Genomic DNA, 18517 nt, shown 5'->3' with positions numbered 1-18517 from the left:
CCTTACCAATGCATACTCCACGCATATCCTGCTTGAAGCCCATGTTGCATTCACAGTGGTAACTTGAAGGTGTGGGGATGCAGCGTCCATTCAAGCAGAGATTGGTGAAATGCTTACAGATGTCCACAGATGTTTCGTTGACTGTAGCAGTGCCTGCAACAAATGTACAATATTGATTTGATGATACTTCCCTCCGGATATCAAAGTGTCTCCCTGGCTCAGTGGCAGCATTCTCACCAATGAGTCAGAAAGTTGTGGGTTCAAAGGTCCACATTGGGACTTTGAGCTCATAGTATAGGCTGACACCCTGTGGTGTTAGCCTATAATTCCACAGTCGCAGCACTTTACCGTAATTCTTGTGAAGCACTTTGAGACGGGTCAACGGCATAATGAGGTGCTAATAATAATAATAATCCTTGCATTTGATATAGCGCTTTTCACGGCTTCAAGACGTCTCAAAGAGTTTCACAGAATATACTGTAAAGTGAACTGACTATATTTTGTGAGCGAAACAAACTTTTGTGCTGTGTCAAACACAAAGGTTATTATCAATTGGGAAGGATCCATACTGGTAATATTTGCACATAATTTATTGGAAGGAGCCAAAGACTCTTTTCTAATTCCAAATTTATGTGATCATTTTTGGCCAGCCAGGTGTCTGACATGTGGAAACCCATCACCTTGTTTAAGAATACCCAAAATAGACTGGGAGTTCCCCATATTTATGCCACTTAAACATGGAATATGCACTTTCTCCCTGGAAGGATAATGTAAATACTGTGTGGTAAGCTTCCCACTACATGTGCAGTTAGGCTCACCCTACCCATTAGGGCTTTGGCGTGTAGGTTTAACAGGAGCTGAGAGGGAAGAATCCCTGTCCCCAGCGAATTTATGTGATAATAAGCTTTAATGTGCTGAGGATTGTACAATGATCACATTTCTAAAAATGCATTCTTCAAAACTTTTAATACAACAACAACAACAAGATTCCATTTATGGAGCGCCTTTCACGTCGGGAGGACGTCCCAAGGCGCTGTACAGTTGGGTCAGGAGCCGAGCAGGGGGGAAATGGTCAGGGTGAGGGGAGGGAAGGGAGGGAGAGAGGAGGGGGTAGAGAGTCGAGAGGGGAGCTGAAGGCACGGTCAAAGAGAAAGGTCTTGAGACCGGCCTTGAAGGAGGAAAGGGAGGAGACGGCGAAGGCACTGGAGGATAGAGTTCCAGAGCCGAATACTTTAGAAAATCAACAGTAAATTTTTCAGCACATTCGAAGCTGGGAAACATATGATACACATCATTTACTAAGATATCCGCAGATAAAACTTCTAAGCTGTGGCATAATGTCACATTGCGTCTGAATTGCGGCATAATGTCACATTGCGTTTGAACTCAATTACAGTCCCCTGGTTTTCTAAACAGCCATGAAATGAGTAATCTGGAGAATACTGACGGAGATGCTGGGCAAAACTCTATTCTATTTTTGAATAGTGTTAGGGGAATCTTTAATGTCCATCTATAGCATCTCCAATAATGCAACTCTCCCTCACCACAGCACTGGAGTGTCCATCTGCACTTTGAGCTCAGATCTTGATGCAATGGAATTTCAGATTGTGGAGTCCCTTTAACTCAGTGGTTAGAGCACTTGCCTTGCAAGCGAGAGACCTGGAGACACCTGGGTTCAATTCCAGGCAGGGTGAAACCTTGGGCAAGTTTCCTTACTCCACACGCCTAATGATAATCCCTCCAAAACAAAACAACAATAAATTGGTCATTTTCAATCCACGACTGTTTGTGGGACACTCCTGTGTGCAATTGGCTGCCACGTTTCACCCACAAATATACAGTCAATTCACTTTACAGTCTATTCTGTGAAGTGCTTTGAGACGTCTAGAAGACGTGAAAAGCGCTATATCAAATGCAAGGATTATTATTATTATAGCTTGAACCTACAACCTTCTGACACAGAGACAAAAATGTTACCAACTGAGTCAAAAAGACACATAACACCAAACTTTCCATTAAACTCACTGTGTAATCCTTTAGAATCCCATGTGCACATAGCCAATTGGAGCCAGAATCGTAACCACTTCAGTCCGCTGTGTGACCTCACCATAAGTGGACCCAGACTACAATGAAGTGAGTTATGATGTGGTTGGACTGTATTAATTAATTCTGTCTCAATATATGCTTTATTAATATTCTATCATTACTTTCCTTCAAACTATTTTCCTAACAACTGAATGGTACAAATTTCAAACTTACTAATTCTTGGAAATTGCCCTCCGTTAAACCCTGGACCTCTGCTTGGAAGAAATCCTTGACCAGGAACAAGTCTTTGTCCAGGCACAAATCCTTGACCAAATCCTCCTCCACCTGGCCCAAATCCAGGTACAATTCCTGGGTGAAATCCGTTTCCCCCGGGTCTGGTGTCTGGACCATGGTGTGGACCACCTTGTACGGCGGGAGCTCCCTCAATGCAAAGCCTGAGATATTCATCTGGATTACAAAGATAGTGATATTAGACAATTATGCATGTTAAAATTAGTCCAGCTTTAAACATAAAGAAAATGTAATGTAGCAAGATAAACACAATAAGCAAAATCATTCTTCGTATTTATTAACCTAGACAAGGGGCCAAGGGGATAAACAAGGATAGAAAAGGGGCACAAAATGAGGTAATCCAATAAATGGATTTGTGACTCTAAGTTTTGATTGTAAGTCTGTTGATTGTCCCAGGAAAGAAATAATGAAGGAGATGAGCCAAGCAAAGCAATGGTAAATTTGACATTCTGTTCCTCACCCAATTGGGACACAGAGACTGCAAGATATTACTGTAGAAGACTGTACTTTCAAACTGCATTTTAGTTCATTAAAGATGCTAGGGATACATTTGCAAAATTTACTAAGGAAGAATAACATTTAAGCCCAAGCCAATGATTGCACTGAACGCACAAAGCAAAATAACCTGAATGCTCATTTGAGATGAGCTTTGGACACTTGTCTGAGTTTTGTTTTATTATTTTTGAACTTAAATGAATAATATTCACTTGATTTAAGGTGCATAAAATCTTAATATTATCGATAGACTTCTCACCTGATCCTCTGATCGGGCACATCTCTGGAACAGAACCAAGTGCCCAGCACCGTCCAGACTCACAGCAGCACTGCATCTTGGTATATTGTCCATTCAGCTCCTGGGCACAGCGTCCATTAGCCAAGCTGGAAAAGCAGGTACCAGCTCTCTGATCTGGTGAAGAAGCAAAATAAATCTGGTTAATATCACGCATGTTTTTGCAGTGCTTTAACAGGACCATACTGTCAATAAATGTGTAAAATTTAAAATATATGGTTTCACCAGCCACATATGAACCACACACATCACAGAAACAGAAAACAGCACGAAGGGTACCACAATTTATACAAGTACACTTCAATAAATCTTGGTGCATAGAGGGATAGAGATAAAATGATAATTTGTCACTCTGAAGTGGAATGACTCATTGACAAGAGGCGAGTTTCCTTCTCAAAAAAATAATAATAAATTTGTCAATTCAAAGCACGAGTTTGTGGGTCACTGCTGAGTGCAATTGGCTGCCGCATTTCGCCCACAACATATACAGTCAGTCCACTTTACAGTGTATCCTGTGAAACTCTTCAAGATATCTCGAAGACATGATAAGGTGCTGTATCAAATGCAAGGATTATTATTATTATTATTAAATAATGATCACACTTCACAAGATTGTCTCAGATGACAAAGAACTTCCAGATCATTTAATCACATCCTCCCAGAATACCCACCATACTGTCTACCCATGACTCTTGTTTCTTCCAATTCTAATAATTTCTTTGAAACATTCCCCTGATCTTAAAGGCCCTATTTATATACACTGAATTGCATTTATAATTCTTCAAAGACAGTTTCTTCACATCTCTTGCAGATCTAACCAATAGTACCACATTTTATCTCTGATGGCTCCAATACTGATCCTCATCTATCTACATTCTTGCCCTCGAAATTTCCTATTTTCTCTGGATTGGATTCAACCGGGTCTCAGAGTTGGAAGGACATTGTACTAAGTTGACTAGGATTCTTTCTTTTAAAAAGAAGCCGTGTGTTCAACATGACTAATTTTCACACAAAGTGGTATCAATAAAATATCAATATAATAGAGAAGCCTCCCCTCTCTATTCATTGATATTTATTGATACTCCTATGTGCGATTTTTTTCAAACTTTCCTTTTTTGTTTCTCCCAAGCAATAAACATGACATCCTGTACCTTTTTCTAATACCACCTGTTCTTTTTCCAGATTCTTCTTAATGTGAAATTCCCCATCTCCCTCAGTCTTTTCTCCTTCTTGCAATTTGCGGAGGTTTGAACCCCAAGCTTGGGGCCACCTAACTTCTTCTTACTTCATTTTTTGCTCTCTGCTACTCATTCCAACCTTGATGTTGCACTGAACGTATAGACCCTGGCTGGTCCCCGGGGTTCTCAATCTAAGACAACCTTCCTGTGGCTAAACATATGCCACTAACATAAGGTAGACCAGAACTGAATCATCATACAGGAGAGAACAAATGTCATAACATGCCCTTTAATTTATCACAGCCTCTCTTTTTCTTATTGTATACGGTCTATAATCTTGGTAATCAAAAGCAACCCGCGGTAGACTATCAGAGTTGGAGCAAAGGTACCACTGTTTTCTCAAGCTTAATTGGGTCGTGGTAAAATGAAGTGCTCTGAAATGAATCGCAGATGGAATTTATTGTGTTATTTGAAATCACTTCTCATTCATTTCCTTGACTACTTACACAAATCTGAACGGAGCCAAAAAGCCGCCAGAGCAAAGTTTACATTTCCTAGTTCACAAGCACGGAAGAATGGCCTGTTTCATGTGTGGTCATGGTCAGATTGATGCCAACCCTTGTCAAGATGTTTAATGCATGCTTTGAATCCTGAGCCAAAGAGGTGCACATTCCACTATAAGTGCGAGTTGAAGAAATGGCATAACGATGAAGATTTCTTTCTTCTTCTGATTGCGTGTTTTAAACAACAAATCTGAAGGTATTGAAGTGGAGTGGTGCTGCTTTGTGAACAGTGGTCACACCTTTTATTCCAGCATCATATTGCTGCTTACAAGATATTATATCTTGCTCTACACTGTGCTCAAACATAAAGCATCACAATAGCTCATCTTTAACATAAAATAAAATTTTATGTTAGGGATGACGGGAGAGGGACTTTGTTGTTGTTTAATTGCATGCTACATCTATAGATGCATACCTTCCAGCTTGGGTCACTGGATCACACTCACAAGGAATAACAACTTGATTTAAATAATACACTTTATATAGGATAACATCTTATCCTGGGGTTGAACGCCGAGGGGGGAACGGGGGAGGTGACCATACATGGAATTTTAAGGTGGGACTTGAAGACGGAAAGATAAGGGGTAAGATGGAGAAGGGTGGGAGTTCTAGAGCATAGGGATGTAGAATCTAAAAACTTGGTTGATAGTAATGTGGAAAGGGCGGGGAGCAGGCATCAAGCCTGTAACACGAATCAGAATGACACAGAAGAGGGCAACCAGAATGATTGAAGGGATGGAGGAACAGATCTATGAGGAGCGATTAGGTAAACTGGGCATGTTCACCCTGGAGAAAAGAAGGTTGAGAGGGGATATAATTGTGGCATTTAAGATTCTAAAGGGCCTGGATAATGTAGACCATGATCATCTTTTTACCATGTACTGAACAGTAGAACCAGAGGACATAGCCTGGGATTGAAGGGGGGTAAATTCAAAACAAAATTGCATAAACACTACTTCAGTGAGCGAGTAGTAAATGTATGGAACAGGCTCCCTCAGGAACCTTCCCTTGGAAGAGGAAAAGATTATTTCAAGAACAAATTTGATATATTTCTGTAAGGAAATAATATCTCGGGATACAGGATATAGTTTTGGGCATGACATGTGCATGCGGCTGCCAGGATGGTGGAAGGCAAACTGGATAGACCTTGGTCTTCTTTCATCTAGCAATTCATATTTTCTTTTGTTCTTAAGAATTGAAAAGAGTGTTCTGGCCAACAATCCCCCAGGTAAAATTGGTCATTCACTTTAAGGCTGTTTGGGACACATTACTATGCACAAATTGACCTCTGTGTTTGCTAATAATTGGTGCAGAAAATCAATGGAGAGTTGTATATCAAGTTTTAAGTATCAAATACTTAACTTAAAAGAAGATATGTGGATAGTGGTCAGTGAGAAACAAATTTAAAGTTGTAGACTAATCTTTGATATTCTTTTTGGAGTTTTGAATGTCCTTCGGTGCAGTGCTTTCAGCTCCAGAGGAGATTTAATAAAAATGAAATAATAATATGCAGGCAAAATGAAAAATCTTGAAATGAAAAGATGCCAAATTTCATCTAACATTCCCAAATGCTTTGGTACATTTGGTACATTAAAATCTATTGAAAAACTCAGCTACGAGCTATTTGACATAAACCCCATTTCCTTCCCATTTAGGTGCATTAACAACCCAGACATATTGGCATGCTCTCAGCGAGTCAATCGATGTTCCACACACTGCTGAAATAACAAAGAGTGCATTTTTAAGCATGATTGCAATACTCATTTCTCTGGCATCTACTTTGGCAAGTTAAGTTCTCAACATAGTTTGATGCCTAGAAGGCAAAGTAGTCCATGCCTATGATCCAGAAACCGTTAGTCCTCCGTGCAATGTCAGAACTACTCAAGAAACTCTTTTGACACCATCAACTCAGCTGTCCCTCTTCTCTGTTGGATCTGTGGAATCTTACACATTCCTGCCAGGGGAAAGAGGGGCCAATGGGTCATTTTGAATGCTCTTTAGATTTCAAGACCTTTCTTCTTTATTTATTGATGAGACACGGGGTCAGTGAACATTCATAGCTTTTCAGGGTGCAAAGATTCCTGTTAACATGACATTCGCCTCAAGGAATTGATGTACTAACCCTAACCCTAAGTGTTTGATTGAAAGAGGGTTACTACCATGTTCACAGATATCTAAGGTTCCTTTTGCAGTCTGCTGTGAAAAACAACCACACTGACCCTAGGGATATCAACTTAACCAGTTTTTTCTATGTTGGTAAAACTACAACCACCATTTCCAGTCTTCCACAGGCGTTGAATTTTCTTAATAACTGTTAATATTTTCGCTCTGAAATCAAAAGAAATGTTACTTTTTGTGCTTTATTTTGTTTTTGAACCCTGACCCTTGCAAAACTACCTTTACCTTTTAATAGTAAGTGTTGTTAAGAGGGTCCGAGCCTGAGCTGTGGTATGAATGGCATTCGTTTCCATTAGAGCAAAGATAACAATTTCACATCAGTACGTGACTGTACTGTACAAATGCACCTCACATGGGAGATGTGCAGGCAGGCTGTTGATGGCGAATTGGCCAGAGCACTGAATTTTAAACTCTTCAACACGATTCTGCTCACATGGACTTTCACTACACATTGTAAGTGCAGATCATTGCTTGTCTGATGATGCACTACTGTCGTGTTTAGACCATGATTCTAGAACAATGCAAGATCAGGCACACTACCAGACTAATCCAGATCAATGTACAAACTCCTGATAACTCGTTGCTCGACAATGAGCTTTCAGAAGTGTGAATTTGGCATATGTATAAATACCTAAATAAATGCAGCCGGGATATTGACAGCATGATGACTTAAGTGGTAGTGCCAGCGTTAAGCCAGCATTGAAGTATCAGGAGTTTACTGTACCTCAAACATAAGGTAAATGAATGGCAAGTGAAAATGCACATGGATCAAACTTGTACAGCATAAAGTAATGGCATAAAGTAGAACTCTGCAAACCTGGTATGTTTGTAGACACAGACTGACAGATCACCACTGAATGCTGAACTGTGTAAGAACTGTTGTCATGCAGCACAGCATCTCCAAACAGCTTAATAAAATTGAAAATGAATAAAAGCCCCCAAAAAACCTCAGCTAAAATTCAAACTGGCAACTTTTAACAAGAAGAACATACACGAGGGAACAAAGACTAATACCTTATCAGTCCTCTCCTCTTCTGCAACCATAGCAATTCCTGTTCAAGTCATGTGTAAATGAGTCTGTGGCCAAAGCCTCTCTTTGGTCACTGAAGTGAAGATAATTCTTAACAGCTGCAGTCCGGATTGCCTCTATTTTCCCTGCAGACACCTGGTGAAAGCTGCCTCTTCTCCCATCTCTGCTGTCAAATGCCAAATTCCACATTTGTTTCTTCAGATTTGTAATTTCTTAGAATTCGGACAAGACCTTAAAACCTGCCAAACTTTTTTTTAATCAATCAACATTTCAATTCATAAAGAACTGGAAATGTCGCAAACACAGGCTACTCTTCTCAGGAACTGTACTAACAGGAGCCTACTTTGCTCTACAGCAGGTTTCAGTCATATGGCCATTCAGCTCCAGTTTTAGTCTTCAGCTCTGACGCATAGTTTGTGATAGTAAGGGAAAATGACTTTCTCTCAGTCAGCTTCAAATGTCAGCTTGGCTCAGTTAGTAGTACTCGTTCCTCTGAGTCAGAAAGTTATGGGTTCAAACCCCATATTGGGACATTGAACTCACAGCTGACACTCCAATACGATGCTGGGAGTTGTTTTGCATTATTGAAGGTGCCATCCTCTGAATGAGATGTTAAACTGAGGTCCGGTCTATCTGTGTAGGTGGATGTTAAAGATCCCATGGCACTGCCCAATAATCTCCCAGAGAGATTATTTGTGGCTGTTTGCTGAAAACTACTGGGTCCAAATTGGCTGCCTCATTTACCTACAAAATGCAAACATACAGCAGTGGTGGCCAACCCAAGATGCAGTTCGTTATAGCTTTGCATCATCTGCAAACTTTGAGATTTCTCCCTCTATGTACAGCGTGAAAGCAGTTGTCCCAGAACAGATCGCTGAGGGACACCACTCACCACATCTATCCAATTTGAGTAATTGCCCTTAACCCACCTTCTTTGGTTTCTCCCCTGTTGCCACTTCTCTATCCATTTGGCTGTCTTCCCCTTGATGCAACATGCCCTGACCATAATCACAAGTGTTTTGTGGAGTACCTTGTCAAAAACCATCTGAAAATTCATGTACACCATATTTAATGTAATTCCCACATAAATTATGTTTGTTACCCCTCAAAAATTTTATTAGGTTTATCGAACAGGATCTTCCCTTCTGAAACCCATGTTGATTTGCTCTAATTATATTTGCCTCAACAAAATTGGTAATAGTTTTCGATTATGGATTTCATTATTCTTCCCACTACAGATGTCAGACTAACTGGCCTCTAATTACCCACACTAGCTTCTTCCTCTATTTAGAAGATGGCCTATGACATTAGCTACTCTCCAATCTACTGATATGTAATTTTCCTCTGTTGATTTATGAAATATAATCTCTAGAGCCTCAGCAATTTTCTCTTTTATTTCTTTCATGACACTCGGGTGTATTTGGAGCCAGTTTAGCTCGAAGGAGATCCCACTTAACCAACCCCAGGAGGATTACCCTGCCATCAGGACTAGGACTCATGTTTGTGGCTATAAGAATGTCTGTCTATTCCTCTGATTATCGAATCCCCTATTACGACTGCAATCTAGCATTTTGCTTTACCCCCTTTTTTTTTGCAATCGCTTGCTCCATGATATAGGTTGATTTGGAAATTTGGAAAACTCCCCTGCACAGAGATGCATAATCTAAATTAATATTCTGAAATCAGCACGTGCCTAGAATGCAGATAACAAGCTACTTCCACAATGGGTTAGACTAACCACCCTACTGCCTGAGGCTGTGGGTTACCATAACACAATTCAGATTCTTAAGATATTTAAACCTGTGCAAAGTTGAATGCCTCAAGCAATTTCATCCCTCAAGCAATTTCATCCCGACAACCTCAAATTTCAAATTCTACTGCAGCTCCCACATTGCATAAAAAACAGTAAATCTGTTTTTGCATAAGAGCATAAAATGAATTGAATCTGAAAGGGCCATTTGACCCATCAAGCTTATGGTGATGTGAGCTCTTTCACTGAAAGTTCACTCTGATCCCTATTCTCATAATGCAAACATAAAATCACAACCAAGAAGGCCATTTGGCCAATCAAGTCTATAATAGTGCAAGCTCCTCCACTAAATTTTCTTTCAGATGTGTTACTCTTGTCTCAGCATCAATAGTCAATTGTGGCAAAGTAATCCTTTACGTAAAAATGTTTCTTCTAACTCGAGTTTGAATCCCATTGTTACCAATTCACCAACCAGCAGCAATAATCGTTCACTGTCTATCTTCTCACAGGCTTCAAAAATTATTAAGATTACTAATAGATCAACAGCAACTTGAATGTATCTGGCGCTCTTCATGAGGAATAGCATCTCAGAACCTCTGTTCCAATGAATAGTGTCCCAATTTATTCAATCAATCCTCATAACGATAACAATCCTCCCTGGTAAACATGACCTTTTTCACTATAGGTGGCAGAAAGGTGTTGTACCATCTGCTGCCAGTTTGGGATCAACCACTTTCATTAGTTTAAAATACTCTGGTAACAACAACTACAACTTGCATTTATATGCCGGCCTTGACAAGGGGTAGCATCTTGGAGAACTTGGTAATTCCTATAATTAAAATTGTTTTGCTGACAAATGCTTTAAAGGATGCAATCCAATCAACACTTTGCTTCAGAACCTCTCAGGGAAGCTGGAACATGTAGAGTGTTGTAACAATAACAATAATCCTTACATTGGCATAGCATCGTTCAGGTTGGGAGGATGTCTCAAAGGGCTTCACAGCATGCACAGTAAAGTGCAGCGACTATGTGTTTTGTGGGCGAATACAGCAGACAATTTACACACAACGTCCCACAAACACATGAAGTGAATGACTCATTTTGTTTGCGGGATTGGTGGCCAGGACACCGGAAAAGAGAAACTCCCTTCCCTTTTTGAGTAGTGCCGTGGGATCTGTAGAGAACAATGGGACATGAGTCTGCGCCTACAGCTCTCCCCACATGTTCGACATGCTATTCTGGACACCTTCTGACTGGCTGCACCAATGCATTTTGACAATAGTGTGTACTATTTATAGAATGCACTGCAGCAACTCACCAACATTACTTCAACAGCACCTCACAATCCTGCAACCTCCACCATCTAAGAGAACCAGGACACCTTGGAATCACCACCACCTCCAAGTCTGTCCCCCATCTCCTAGTTACTCACCACCTTAACTTGGACATATATCACTGTCCCTGGATTAAATACCTGGAACTCCCTCTCAAATACCCTTGTAGGAGCACTGTCACCACAAATATTTCAGTGGTTTAAAGAGAAGGCCCATCACCAACTAGAGCCATCTGGAATGGACAATAAATGCTGGTCCTGCCTATGTCATCCACAACCGAGATATGTCAAAAAAAAGATAGAAATAAGACAATTCCCCACAAGAAAATGGTGGAGAGAAATGGTCCAAAACTGAATACAAGGCACAGTATCTGTCTGTGGGTCCTACAGTGCTCAGGTAAATAGGGCCACCTATAATCTTTTCCACCATCCCTGATTTTAGCTAGCTACTGTGCCTCATATCCAGGTGATGTCTAGCTTCTAAGAGGTTTTTCTGTACTGTGCTTCAGCAAGTTATTCTTGGCGTTCTGTATTTCTCTTTTCCAGTCTGATGTTTGATGTGATTCTGTGGATTCTTAATCTGATCACTTATCCTGCCAACTGAGGACCCTTTTCTTTGCAAATTAACTTCCTCCCAGCTTCTTTGTTCTTTCTAGAAATATTTCTTTGTCACTTTAGCTGTCTAACAGATCTCGAGAATCTTGCAGATAGATTCCAACGTTATTTGATCTCCAAAGTCTCAAGCTTCTGTTCTGCAGTCTTTGTCATTGGCCAGGTTTCAGTGCCACATATAATAGGACAGATAAGATGTTGCTATTGTATGGTCTGATTTTATGAGGGCTAGTTTAGTATTTCTCCAAATGTTATTACGTTTGTTAAAAGAACTAACTGTTTTGTCAATGCAAGTTGATGGTTCTTTTCCAATACTAATACCATTGTGTTTCCAAGATGGGGGATGTGGTCAATGTTCTCCAGTGTCTCTCTTTTCAGACTGAAGGGGAGAACTTCACAACATTGTCATCTAATCCAACCATCACAATCTCTATTTTATTCTGGAACTATCGATAGCACTTAGTCATCAATAGAACTCAATTACCACATGGTTGGTGTCCACTACTATTTGCTCATATACATTATCAGGCCTACTGTACTGTAGCTCAGTTGTAGAACACCAACTTGCCCTTTTAAAGTATCTTTCCTTTTAGATGAAGGCTTCAAAGCACTTCACAAAGATGATGAGATCAACAAGGAAAGGAGAAGCAATTCATTGGGGTTGATCAGAGGCATGGTCTAAGAGATCTATTTTTAAGAAGATTTTGAAAGCAGGTAGAGAACAACTTGGATTTATACAGTGCCCTTCATTTAGTATAATGCCTCAAAGTTATTCACAATGATGAGGTTAGACACTGAGCAAGGTAGAAGGAAGAGGGTGAGATGACCATAGACATGGAGTCCTGTAGCTCAGTGGTTAGAGCACTCGCTTTGCAAGCGAGAGACCTGGGTTTGATTCCTGGCAGGGTGAAACCTTGGGCAAGTTTCCTTGCTCCACACGCCTGATAATAATCCCCATGAAAAAAATAATAAATTGATCACTTCAATTCACGACTGTTTGTGGGACACTGCTGTGCGCAAATGGCTGCCGCATTTCGCTCACAAATATACAGTCAATTCACTTTACAGTCTATTCTGTGAAGGGCGTTGAGACGTCTAGAAATGTGAAAAGCGCTATATCAAATGCAAGGATTATTATTATTATTGCATGGTCAAATAAGTAGGTTTTAAGATGTGATTTAAAAACAGAGAGGATGAGAAAGAGTAGTAGAGGCCAGATGTTAGGAACAGAATAGCTGAAGGCGCAGCCAGAAATGGTGTCATTGTCAAGGGTGGGAAACACACAACCGATCTGAGATAGGGAGGAGTGGGATAGGAGAAAATCAAGAGAGATATGGAGGTGCTGGGGTGTGAAGGAATTTGGTGAGAAAATGTAAGGAGAGAATTCCACAAGAGCAGGATATAGCAGCTGGAGACAGATGGTGGGCAGAGGAGGTGAAGAATGAGGAATAGAGGACAGAAGGGTACATACAACAGAATAAGGCTGGAGGAGAATGCCATATAAGGAAGGAAAGTTCATTAACCGATTTTACAGTCAGGACAAGGATCCTGAAATCAACTGGCTGGGATATTGGGAGCCAGTCAAGCCTAGCAAGGATAGAGTAACAGGTGTGCAGAGCCAGTATGGTTGAGAACATGACCCTTTAATTTGGTTTATTAACAAACATTCTTTGCTTTATGAACAAAGGAAGCAAGACTGGTATATTCTTGCTTCCTTTACCTGGAGAACAAGAAGGTGAGAGGAGAAAGCTCAGTCAATAAATATCCCAGAGTTTGGTAGTCTATGGCTGTAGTCCCAGAGGTACATATATCAGACGTCTGCTGAATGTCACTAGCAAAGAGCACGCACTATGCAGGTCCTCTCAACACACTCCTCTCAAAGGCTTTTATTGGCTTTGGTTTCAATCCACTGGGCTTGTGCGTGAGTTACTTTGTGTGTTATAACTATAACTTTATAGCAGAAGTTTGTAGGTTTTGGCCTCTACTTCATTCCCTCTCATGTGAGTTTTGTGAGCACTTAAAAATATGTTTAAATATTAATACTGCTTTAGTGAATTCTTTGAAATGTTCCATTTCTTGGAGCAACTGCATTTTTTTTCCTCCCCCCAATCCCTCACATACCAAAAGAGATTTAGCCAGAACGCTGTCAACTGCTGGAACTGTTAATTATTGTAATAAATATAATAGTCAAGAAAATGCAACATGCTAACGTGGGTTTGTTGGTGCTCACTGAATCTTTGGATTCCAAAGAGAAAGCTCAAGACTTAGTAATGCCCATCTCCCAACTAGTCTGCTTCAATTGGGTGAGTTCTGCCATGAAGAATGATAGAAATATACAGCACAGGAAGGAGGCCATTCGACCCATCGAATCTGAACCAGCGTTCAGACCAAGCTAGTTCAATCCCGCTCCCTGCATTAATCCCATATCCTTTCGAGCCTCAAGCCATAAGAAGTTCCAAATAAAACGCGAATATTGAAAACATATAGGACTGCGGACAGTAACAGTGCTGGAAAATAGAAAGTCGTACATAGTTGGCAGAATTTGAATGTGTGCTGCACTCCCAAATGATTTTAACCATTCAGACACAACTGCTGACACTCCTACTTCTTAAGCAGATCTCTTGATATGGGGTGTAGACCACTGCCTGCTACCTCACGTCTGTCTGAAATGTTCTTTTTTGAGTCCAGCAGCATGGAATGGGCCCAAAAATGAATATCCAAAAAAANTGCCTAATACAAAGCATATTTTAACACCATTCCTTTAGTATTTGGACCCATTTTCCCTTCATTCTTTCTCCTGCTTTTATTACAGTGCCCAGTGTCTTTGGCCAATTCATTCTCTGGTCAGTGCAAAGAGCAAAACAATCGTTTCCGAGACTGAATTTTTAAAAAACAATCTTCATCAGACTTATCATGTTTCACTTAGTTTATTTTAAAATTACAACTCACATTAATTTTTTTAAAATGCGAAAAGCAACTCCATATGTTTGAATCCTATTGCAATCTATCTCGTTTTTTCAACCATGAATCTCACACCTAACATTTTCCCAACGCTGACAGCTCTGTCTTTTACTGTTCCAACTTTGTTCTGACACTGAGCTTCCATGTGTTTAAGGAATTCAAGTTGAAGCTCAAATGGCTGGTCTTGTCTTCTCTCCCATGACGCATTCACTGAACCCCCTGAATTAAATCACTGGATACCATCTTGTGGAAGAGCCTCAAAAGCAAATTAACCTCTTGAATTCCTTTTTTTTTAAAAATATGAAAAAATAAACTTTGCATTTGATAATAGTACCGCATCACCTTGTCTAAATGTCTCAAAGCCCTTTACAGGATTTTACTGTAAAGTGCAATGACTGTGTAATTGTAGGAGAACACGGCGGTCAGATTGCTGACAGCAATGTCTCAGCAGTGAAATGAATGACTGGTTTTAGACTGAATGACCGATTTCCCGGACTGATTTTATGTTGGAGATCTGGGCCATGACACCGGGAGAAACACCCTTCTCTTTTTGAATAGTACTATGAGATCTTCAATTTCCACTGAACAGACAGAAAGGAGCTCAATTTAACATCTCACACGAAGGATGGCATCTTTGACAATGCAATGTCCCCCTCCCTCAGAACTGCACTGTAGTGACATTCTAGACCAGTGATGCCCAACCTGTGGCCCGTGGCATCAATCAATCAATCAATCAATTGGGCATCAATCAAGAACATTTATTTTAGTGGCTGACCATAAAGATTGACCACAATTGGTCTAAACTTTCAGTTTTTATATGAGGTCGTCCATTTAAAAAAAGTTAGCAAACAGATAAATGGGAAGGTTAGCACAGAACGGTTAGGATAAGGGAATGCACTGCTGGAAGCGGTGGTTGAGGCAGAATCCATATTAGCTTTCCAAAAGGTTAACTAGACAAAACACAAAAAAGTGCAGATGCTGGAAATCTGAAACAAAAGCAGAGAGAGCCTGGAAAACTCAGCAGGTCATGCAGCATCTACGAAGAAAGGAAAGTGAGTAAACGTTTCAGATCCACGACCCTTTGTCAGAACTGTTCCGAAACGTTGACTCAATTTCCTTTCTTCATAGATGCTGCCTGACCTGCTGAGGTTTCCAAGCTCTCTCTGCTTTTGTTTCAGGTTAACTATACAGATATTTAAAGAGGAGTAAACTACAGGGGTATGGGGAAAAGGGTATTGAAGGGTATTGAATGCATTATTCTTCAAAAGAGTCAGCGCAGACATAATGGGATGAATAGTTTTCTTCTGTGCTGTAAATTTCTATGGTTCTATCAGTTGCCCTATTTTAGAATACTGTGCACCGTCCAGATAAGGTGGCACATTATGACCTGCCACTCTGTAAGGGCGGTCGGGATGATGTGAACCACTTCTTAGAACAGTTGAGGTAGAAACAGAAAATTTAGACCACTCCAATTAGTATAGTTATATTTCTGATTTAATCTGTTTTCAATCAGTTCTTTACATTTCTGACTAAGTTGAAGTAAAATAATAAATAATACGACTTTTTGTTTCCTTTTCATATGCAATCTGCGGCAGTGAAATGTCTCATACCTGTTTTAAGGGTAATTGCTGTCAAGTGTAATAACTATTGGTAGGTAAAGGTGCAGCTAATTTGTGCACACTAATAGTAGCGATGGATGAATATTTTATAGTTTTAGTTGTTTTACCTCAGGGAATTGAGGAGTATTCATAAAGATCTTTTCCTCAGTAGATTAAAGAGGTAAGATAAGAGTCTACAATGAAGTGCATTGTGTTTGGCCGGTGGTGGAAGCAGGCTTAATGGCCTTTTCTTGTTCTTCCTTTCTTTTATTCATAACATATTGACATAGCTTCTCTGGACAGGTTTTCATTTCCAGAAAACATCCAGGAAAATAGTTGAGACTTTGAAGATGAAATATGCAGGGAAAAAACTGTGTGGTGTAAAGAATTCAGTGGTACTGTTAGCACAATATCGTTTCACCTGGGGGAACAAGATTCAAACCCAGCTCAGACTAATGGGATGAAAATCTCATCTCTCCGCTGGCCGTAAGAAGTTGAAGTAAAATTAAACTGAACAGTCTCAAACCAGTTCCAAATGGGCACAGGTCCACAACGCAAAACTGTTCATAATTCGAAACAAATTCACAGCTTTACTCAGAGGGGCTGTAAGATGGTTGATGTGGGAAATGGAAATATTCACACTGAGTACAGTGGGATTACTCTTCTGAAGCTGGGATCAATGTATGTCTTTTGGGCAGAGTGAAGGCGGCTTTACTTTATATCTGATCCATGCTTTTTTTTCAACCTGAGAGTACTTGATATTCACTTTGAGGTTGAAAAAGCATTTGCTGGGAAAATGGCAGTCTATATAGCACTGCATACTGGAAATCTCTTCTTGAAGACCAATTCAGATCCCAGAGAGTCATAATGTTGGAAGATATTCAAATGTAGCAGACAGATTTCTGTGCTACGCAGACCAGATTGAACTCTCTAATGGCTTTTCAATGTGTTTTTACCTTATCTATATGAATGTGTGAGCCTGATACATTGATAAGCCTGTCATTTCATTTTCTCCTTCATTCACTGAAACTTCCACACACAGTGAGATACCAGCAAAATAGTTGCTCAGAGGAAGACCCTTGCAATCCAGCCACAAGGACTGAGGTATCAAAGTGTCCTCTGCTTGTAACCATTATGTCAGGTACTAATGTATTGTAAAAGTGTGCAGTTTACCAATAGAAACCAGACAAATGTCCACAAATAATGCCAAACCTTGCAACTAATGTTGCTCAAGATCTGCTGTAGAGAAGGCCCAAGACTCATAAGAACTTAAGAAATGCTAGACGAAAAAGACCAAGGTCCATCTTGTTCCCCTTCCACATTCGTAGTAGTCCCATTCACATAGTTCCAAATTACCTATGTACTATATCCCATAATGTTATTTCCTAATCTGTGTTTGAAAGAATCAACATTTCCTGCTTCAACCGTCTCTCTAGGGAGCCTGTTCCACCATTCGCTTACTGAAATAGTGTTTGTAAATTTGTTCTGAATTTACCCCCTTTCAATCGCAGGCCGTGTCCTTTGGTTTTACTATTCTGGGCAAGTTGTAACAGCCTGTCATGATCTATATTGTCTTGCCCCTTTAGAATCTTAAAGACAGCAATCATGTCGCCTCTCAATCTTCTCTTTTCCAGCGTGAACAAGCCCAATTTACTTAGTCGCTCCTCACAGTCCAGATCCTCCATTCCTTCAATCATTTTGGTTGTCCTCCTCTGTATCTTCTCGATTTCTCCAATATCCTTTTTGTACTGCGGTGACCAGAACAGTACTCAGTACTCTAAGTATGGTCTCACCAATGATTTATACAGTGGCAGTATTACCCCACTATTTCAACTAGCTATTGATCTTTTGATATATCCCAACATCTGGTTTGCTTTATTCACTGCCACAGAGCATTGTTGGGAGAGCTTCAATTTATTGTCAATCAGGACCCCCAGGTCCTTTTCATTCTCCATACATATTATTTTCCTTCCGTTCAAATAATCGTTGTTGAATTCCTTGTTGTTCCAATTTCTCTACCTGTTCATCTATAACAATGTAAATTTCATCCAATCAACCCCTTTGGCCCTGTTCATCTCAAAGCATACATCTTTGACTGCGCTTTCGGTCATTTTTCGCCTCCCCATCCCCCTTGGCTCCCACCCCCAACCCTCCTCCCGACGTGAAAGGACTTGTAGAAATGTAAAT

At 40.2% G+C, this 18517-nt stretch overlaps 1 protein-coding gene across 1 annotated transcript in view; it reads right to left on the bottom strand.

Moving 5' to 3' along the window:
- LOC103178047 (fibrillin-2) overlaps positions 1 to 18517 on the bottom strand; it is a 186374-nt gene that overhangs the window by 89745 nt on the left and 78112 nt on the right. The window contains 3 exon segments of the mRNA XM_007892531.2: positions 7 to 153; positions 2260 to 2493; positions 3092 to 3244. Of these exon segments, the coding sequence (XP_007890722.2) occupies positions 7 to 153; positions 2260 to 2493; positions 3092 to 3244 (534 nt within the window).

The sequence above is a fragment of the Callorhinchus milii genome, unplaced genomic scaffold, assembly GCF_018977255.1.
Source record: "Callorhinchus milii isolate IMCB2004 unplaced genomic scaffold, IMCB_Cmil_1.0 Scaffold32, whole genome shotgun sequence".
NCBI classification, from domain to species: domain Eukaryota; kingdom Metazoa; phylum Chordata; class Chondrichthyes; order Chimaeriformes; family Callorhinchidae; genus Callorhinchus; species Callorhinchus milii.
The sequence above is the reverse complement of the archived record's forward strand: the minus strand, read 5'-3'. Positions and strand labels throughout refer to the sequence as shown.